The 8,374-nt window shown below is 36.7% G+C and overlaps 1 protein-coding gene across 1 annotated transcript; it reads left to right on the top strand.

Moving 5' to 3' along the window:
- Nucleotides 1-6,110: 6,110 nt before the first annotated feature.
- LOC133037211 ((+)-neomenthol dehydrogenase-like) lies at nucleotides 6,111-8,309 on the top strand. The gene is made up of 5 exons (XM_061114089.1): nucleotides 6,111-6,285; nucleotides 6,423-6,675; nucleotides 7,297-7,377; nucleotides 7,462-7,635; nucleotides 7,790-8,309. Exons 1-5 carry the CDS (start codon nucleotides 6,251-6,253, stop codon nucleotides 8,186-8,188), a joined length of 942 nt encoding a protein of 313 aa, XP_060970072.1. The 5' UTR covers nucleotides 6,111-6,250; the 3' UTR covers nucleotides 8,189-8,309.
- The last annotated feature ends 65 nt before the right edge of the window (nucleotides 8,310-8,374 follow it).

The following is an 8,374-nucleotide window of genomic DNA, read 5'->3' as shown; positions in this document are numbered from 1 at the left end:
GATTATTTACACCACTGAAATTTTTAACATTTTTATTTTTTGTACTGGGGACAGATTTTTTTTTTAAAAAAATACTGTGTAAGTTTTATACTATGCTGTGTTAAGTATTCACTATTATTTTAATGTTATTTTTTAGTTGTTCCACTATTGTTTTTAGTTGTTATACTTTGTATTCCAATGTTGTTTTATAAAAATAAAGTATTTTTGAAGAAAAAAAAAATCCGTGCAACAGTATTTTTGTAAAAATTAACCTAAATTTTAGTATTTTTGTAAGTTTCTCTAAATTTTATTTCAATCATATCCAATCCATCAAACATCCATGGATTGAGATAGGGAAATTTACAAAAATACTGAAATTTAGGTGAACTTTTACAAAAATACTGTCACACGGAAATCTTTTCAAAAATACTGTGTTTTTATAAAACACCAGTAAAACACAAAGCAGACAATTCAAAACAACAGTAGATACAACTAAAAAATACCAGTAAAACACAACACAGTATACTGCAGTATGAAACTTATGAAAAAATGCAGTAAAAAAGTAAAAAATACCGCCTGACAGTATTTTTGTAAAAAAATGACAAAAGTTAGTATACCATGTAAATTTCCCTTGAGATATTTCATATATATTTATTAGTTTAATTTGAGTTTATACAACCAAGTATTTTTCTTTTTTTTTTTGGATTAGATCGGATTCATCTAATATTTTTAGTCTAGTATATATTTAATTAGATTTTGGATCCATCCAATCCAAGAAAAAAGAATAAAATTTTAATATTAATTTTTATACGTACATATATATTTTACCTTCATGTATTAGATATTCAAAAATAACATCCGATCACAATTAAATATTTAATATTTGATAATCAATTGTCATTAAATTAGACCCATTTAGGCACGCCCAAAAGTCACATCACATGAAAAAGAATCCTGTAGAAAGTGTGAAAGAAATCAATTCTACTGGTGTGATGTCACAAGGGTATGATGGACATTGTGAATGAGAGAATCCCTAGGCTGATTGTGCAATCATTGTAATCATTTATTTTTCTAACAAACTTTCTGTTATGCCTAAATCTTTGTGCACCACGTGTACTGCTGTCATAGGCTCATTTTATTCCCTATGTATTCCTCTGTATTGGCCGTGTGCCTATTTAATGAAAAGTTTCATCACTCACTCATGGGAGCTGAGTTTTCATAATCAACCATTGTTAAATTTCACTTGGTATCAGAGCCACGGCTTCTTTCCCTACCATGTCGACTGAGCAGAGCCAAACAGCTCAAGTCACACATGCAAGAGCAGGAGATGGAAACTCCCATGGAAGCTCCGGAGCACAGTCGTCAATGGCTGCTGCAATTCCCTCTCTGGCAGCTCCTTTCAGCAACACGTTGAGCCAGCCGTTTTCACTCAAACTGGACCGCAACAACTTCCCTCTGTGGAAGACAATGGTGTTCACCATTATCAGAGGTCACATATTAGAGGGGTATTTAAATGGTCAGAAACCTTGTCCACAGGAGGTTGTTTCTGTTGAATCGAAAAGTAACAGTGATGAAGTCATTACTGAACTACTTCCCAATCCAGATTATGAAGCATGGATTGTTCACGATCAACTACTAATGGGTTGGTTGTATGGTTCTATGTCCGAAGGAATCGCATCGGAGGTTATGGGGTGTAGATCTGCTTTCTCTCTTTGGTCTGCACTTGAAGAGCTTTATGGAGCTCATTCTAAGGCAAATATGGACGATCTACGGACTAAACTTCAGACAGTTCGTAAAGGAGGACAGTCTATGGTAGATTACCTTAGACAGAAGAGAGTTTGGGCCGACTCTCTTGCACTTGCAGGCGACCCTTATCCCGAAAGGCATTTAATAGCCAATGTTCTGTCAGGTTTGGATATGGAATATTTATCCATTGTTTTATTGCTTGAGCATCGTGTTGATCTTACCTGGCAGGAACTTCAAGGGTCACTCCTCAGTTTTGACAGCAAGTTGGAGCGTTTGGGGGCTGTCTCACCAAACAACAAAGCTCTTGGAAATCCATCTGCTGCTCTTGCTCAGAAACCATCTCAGCCGAGTAACAGAGGGGGCTTTCATGGAAGAGGAGGAGGCTATGGAAGTAGTTCTGGCCGTGGCTATGGCAATAACTCTGCCTATCAAAATGCTGCAGGAAGAAGTGGAAACAATAACAGAGGAAGAGGCAGGTTTGGTAGAGGTAATTCTAGACCCACTTGTCAAGTTTGTGGGAAATATGGACATTCTGCTGCTATATGTTACAATAGATATGATGAGGGATATATGGGTCAGCCACCACAGTCAGAGAACACTCAAAGCCAGGACAAACAAGCTCAACTAACAGCCCTTGTTGCCACTCCTCAAACTTTAAATGATGACAGTTGGTACGCTGATAGTGGTGCCACTAATCACCTTACTTCTGAAGCCGAGAAAGTGAACAACAAAGTGGAGTACAATGGTAAGGAACATATGATTATTGGAGATGGGAGTAAACTTGCAATTAAGCATGTTGGTTCTGGTATACTAAGTCTCAATAATTCAACTCATTTGAAATTGAATGATATGCTTCATGTTCCTTCCATTACTAAAAATCTCATTAGTGTGTCGAAACTAACCTGTGATAACAATGTATCAATTGAATTCTTCCCTGATTTTTGTTGTGTGAAGGATCTAACAACAGGGATGGAGGTGCTGCGAGGAACAATTAAAGATGGGCTGTACTGTTTCAATCCTACTGCTGCATGTTTTCACACCTCTGTCTCCTCACATACTCACTCACCCGTGTCTGCAACAAAGTCTCAGTCCGAGAATGTTGGTTCTTCTTTCAATTCCCTAAAGGATACTTGGCATAGACGCCTAGGACATCCATCAATTTTTGTTTTAAATCAAGTGTTAAAGATTTGTAATGTTAAAACCAAAAGTAATGAAACACATAGTTTTTGTGATGCTTGTCAGTTTGGTAAATCACACTTGTTGCCATTTAAAAATTCCAATAGTCGTGCTACTCATGTCCTTGATCTAATCCATACTGACTTGTGGGGTGCTTCACCTTTTGCATCTCACACAAACTATAAGTATTATATACACTTTTTAGATGATCATAGTAGATACACTTGGCTTTTTCCCTTGAAACAGAAATCGGATGCTCTACAAGCCTTTACACACTTCAAGAACTTAGTTGAAAATCAATTTGAGAGAAAAATCAAGCAACTTAGGACTGATTGGGGAGGTGAGTTTCAGGCTTTCTCTCAGTTACTTAGTGACAGTGGCATACATTTTCATCATAGTTGTCCCCATACTTCTGAACAGAATGGGAGAGCCGAACGTAAGCATCGACATATAGTCGAAACTGGTCTTACGTTGCTTGCTCAGGCAAGCATGCCAGTGAAATACTGGTCAGACGCGTTCCAAACTGCTGTCTACTTGATAAACCGTCTGCCCACACCCGTATTGCTTGGAAAATCTCCCTTTGAGATGCTGTTTTCCCGTGTACCAGACTACAAATTTTTATAGGTTTTTGGTGTGTCATGTTTCCCATGTATACGTCCTTATCAGAGTCACAAATTTCAGTTTCACACTCTTAAATGTGTAAACCTCGGGTACAGTGAAGTCCACAAGGGGTATAAATGTTTAAGTCCTCATGGACGCATTTATATCTCAAGACATGTTATTTTTAATGAGTCTGAATTTCCATGTCGTTTAGGATTTCTTAATACACACCAGCCTGAGCAATTTGTGACAATGTCCACTCCTCATTCATGGTTTGTTTTGCCATCAAACACTCAGTCTACAGGTACAACCAGTACAGCCTCGACTGTTCCTGCTGCAGCATCACCTTCCCAGTCTGTTAATCCCACTGCAAGTCCTCATTTTCCTTCACCTGGCTCACCAATTTCTTATCCCACTTATGATGATTTTGATCATATAGCACAGGAACACACTTCAGCTACTGCATCACCTATATTTCCTTCCCAACCTGACACTACTCAGCCTGTACCAACAACATCCGAATTACAATCTGTTCAAGCACCTCTTGCTCCTACACATCCCATGGTCACACGGGGAAAGGCTGGCATATTTAAACCCCGTGTGTTCTCGGCAAGTGCACAATTTGATCATTCCACTGTTGAACTAACTTCTCTTGCAGCTGCCCTTCAACATAAGGGGTGGAATGCTGCAATGTTGATTGAGTTCGTTGCTCTTAAACGCAAGGGTACTTGGATACTTGTACCTCCTTTTGAGGCATACAACATTGTTGGATGTAAATGGGTATTTAAGATTAAATATAATGCAGACGGAAGTGTTGAACGTTTGAAGGCACGCTTGGTTGCCAAAGGATTTCACCAAAGACCAGGAGTGGATTTTGGAGAGACATTCAGTCCCATAGTCAAGGCAGCAACTGTTCGTGTTGTACTCACCTTTGCTGTAGCTCATGACTGGGAAGTGAGGCAAATCGACATAAATAATGCATTCCTTAACGGAGTGCTTGATGAGGATGTGTATATGTGTCAGCCTCCTGGTTTCGAAGATGAATAGCAACCTCATTTTGTCTGCAAACTCAAGAAGTCGATTTACGGTTTGAAGCAAGCACCAAGGGCGTGGTACGATAAGTTGAAAGCTACTCTTTTGCAATGGAAGTTTGAAAATTCTAAAGCCGATTCCTCTTTCTTTATGCTCAAAGAAACCGGTTATGTGATCATGGTTCTTGTTTACGTAGATGACATAATCGTGACAGGGAATAATTCAAAGGAGGTAAATGCTTTTATTGCAAAACTGAATGTTACTTTCTCCCTAAAGGATCTTGGTCCCTTACACTACTTTTTGGGAATAGAGGTATTTAGGGACAGCACTGGTTTCTATCTATCACAAGGCAAATATATCAGTGAATTATTGCAGAAAACTTAACTGGAGAACACTAAGCCATGTGCTACACCGATTACAGGAGGGAAACCACTATCAATCAATGATGGAGAGCCTCTCAAGCATCCTACTCTTTACAGGAGTGTTATTGGTGCACTCCAATACCTTAGTCACACTAGACCCGATATATCATTTGCAGTTAACAAACTAAGTCAATTCCTTAAAAATCCCACTGATGTTCATTGGGGTGCTGCAAAAAGGATTTTAAGGTATCTAAAGGGAACAACACATCACGGTCTTCATTTTCCACCAAGTGACAATCTGTCTATGGTTGGCTTCTCAGATGCGGATTGGGCTTGTTGTCCCGATGATAGGAAATCCGTTGGTGGGTATTGTGTGTTTCTAGGTGACTCTCTAATCTCATGGTCATCTAAGAAACAAACAGTGATTGCTCGTTCAAGCATAGAGTCAGAATACCGTGCATTATCTCAACTTGCTGCTGAAATTTCCTGGTTACAAAGTCTATTAACTGAAATGAAGTTCAAGCTGCCTTCTGCACCAGTTATCTGGTGTGATAACCTGGGTGCCAGTGCCCTCGCTGCTAATCCCGTTTACCACGCTAGGACTAAACACATTGAACTTGATGTTCATTTTGTGCGAGACAAAGTTTTAGAAAAGAAGTTGGAGATCAGATACGTTCCCTCTCATGATCAAGTTGCAGATTGTTTGACAAAAGGCCTCAGTTCCACCAGATTCAAGTTTCTAATTGACAAACTCAATGTGACTGCATCACCATATCGTTTGAGGGGTGGTGTGAAAGAAATCAATTCTACTGGTGTGATGTCACAAGGGTATGATGGACATTGTGAATGAGAGAATCCCTAGGCTGATTGTGCAATCATTGTAATCATTTATTTTTCTAACAAACTTTCCGTTATGCCTAAATCTTTGTGCACCACGTGTACTTCTGTCATAGGCTCATTTTATTCCCTTTGTATTCCTCTGTATTGGCCGTGTGCCTATTTAATGAAAAGTTTCATCACTCACTCATGGGAGCTGAGTTTTCATAATCAACCATTGTTAAATTTCACTGAAAGTTGTTCATATTATAATCTTTTTATATTTTATTTTTATATAAATGAATAAAATATATTAAAATTATTATGATAGAAACTTGGAGAAATTGATGGAACAGACGTTAAGGTGGCTGGCTATAAGATTTCTTATCCTCATTTCTACACACACTACATATATCTTATATTTCAATTTCCAAGGCAACTCAATATAGTTCCAAAACTTATTTATTTATTTTTCTGAAATCTAGTTCCGAAACTTGCTTATTAAAATAAATAAATAAAATCAAGCTCCGAAACAGCTAATGGATCAACCTTCGTCGCTTCTCGCAACACAAAGGTAGGTAGGTAGCAACATTTATTTTTAGTTTGTAATCTTCATCATTATAATCATGAACTTTACATTCTTCTTTTTTATAAATATTTATATATGTAACTTCAAAAAAGATAAAAAATCATTAATAGTTTGGGGTTCAGATATGCTGTAGTTACCGGTGCAAACAAGGGAATTGGATATGAAATATGTAGACAATTAGCTACAAAAGGAGTGACTGTGGTGTTAACTGCAAGAGATGAGAAGAGAGGTGTTGAAGCTGTTGAGAAGTTACTGAAGGAGTCTAACCTCTCTCATCACAATGTCGTTTTCCATCAGCTTGATGTCGTCAATCATGCCAGTATTGATTCCCTTGCAGATTTCATCAATAGCCACTTTGGGAAACTTGATATTTTAGTAAGATAACATAATTTATTAACACAGAATATCTCAATTATATAACAAAATATTTTTTATGATTTATGATATGTATATGCTTACACTTTATTATAATCATATTTATCACTATTATTCTTTTTAAAATATATGTTTGGACATAATATATAAAATGTATTTTAAAAATAATTAATTCTCTAATCAAACTCAAATTTTGTCAAAATATTTTTTAATATATCAAATTTTGTCAAATTCATTATTTTATATATATAATCACATCTAAATAGTACATCAATGTAACAACAATAGCTAAAAAAAAAATTCTCAATAATCAAAATCTCAAATCCTATTTCAAAAATTAAAAAATAAAAATACATAATCTAATTAAAAAATTAAACATGTGCTACACTTAACATCACTTAATTATATTTAATTAAAAAAAAATAATTAAATGTGCAGTGCAAAGTAACATCAGCCTAATATGTATATTTATAACATATACCCCTTGCATGTTATGATGTTAGTAATCCAAATATACAGATCCGGCTCGGTGTACGTACTTTGTTTGCATGTTTATAAGTGTATTTATTTGAGATTATACCATATCAAAACAATAGAATTTAATCTGGAAATCACCAACAGATAAACAATGCAGCAAATTCTGGGGCTACATTACATGCTGATGCTTTTGTCAAAGAGTTCGAATTGGCTCGTGGTGATTGGGTAAATATGTACTATAATCATAATCATAGTAATAAACTACACTACTATTACATGTACATATAAGTATAATTGTATAATATGCAGCCAGAGCAGGGCAATTGGAGTGAAATGTCGAGTGAAAGCTATGAAAAGACAGAAGAATGCTTGAAAACAAACTACTATGGTGCAAAAGCAATGGTCGAAGCACTACTCCCACTCCTCCACTTATCCGATTCTCCCAGAATCGTTAATGTTTCCTCCCTTTTAGGACAATTGCAGGTACGCCCCAACTTCAACCAAATTACTTGCCTATAACCATTTACATTATCGGTTCTAATAATAATGGCCAATAACAATGCCACAATTAGCGTAGTACTAACTCTCTAAGATTAATAAATGATTTTTAGTTAATTAATTGTGTATATCTTACCAGTTTATTCCCAATGAGTGGGCCAAAGAAATGTTAAGCGACGGCGAAAAGCTATCAGAAGAGCGAGTGGAGGAGGTAGTGAGTGTGTTTTTGAAAGATTACAAAGAAGGTAAGTCAGAAGCAGAGGCAAAAGGATGGCCTGGACACTTGTCAGCTTACAAAGTATCAAAAGCTGCCATTAATGCCTATACAAGGATTTTGGCCAAAAAGTATCCAAATATTTTAGTTAATTGTGTGCATCCCGGCTATGTCATCACCGATATGACTTGCAATACTGGCCAGACGACTGCCGTCGAAGGCGCTCAAACTCCAGTGTGGTGCGCACTTTTACCCAACGACACCACCACCAACAATCCTTCTGGCCTTTACTTTTCACAACCGAATCAAGTCTTACCTTTCTGATACCGATACGATCACCATTAGCTTGTTTATTGTTGCACTTTACTGAAGAAACTTAATCATATCTCGCGAATTTTAATTTGCATGTGTACAATTTGAGAAACTTTTGATTGATTTACTGTTGCACATGGATTTTATGGAAGAAAAAAAAGCGTTCAAAACTAACATATCGACCGTGCCAAATTAGTA

Source organism: Cannabis sativa, chromosome 1 (assembly GCF_029168945.1).
Source record: "Cannabis sativa cultivar Pink pepper isolate KNU-18-1 chromosome 1, ASM2916894v1, whole genome shotgun sequence".
Lineage (NCBI taxonomy): Eukaryota > Viridiplantae > Streptophyta > Magnoliopsida > Rosales > Cannabaceae > Cannabis > Cannabis sativa.
The sequence above is the reverse complement of the archived record's forward strand: the minus strand, read 5'-3'. Positions and strand labels throughout refer to the sequence as shown.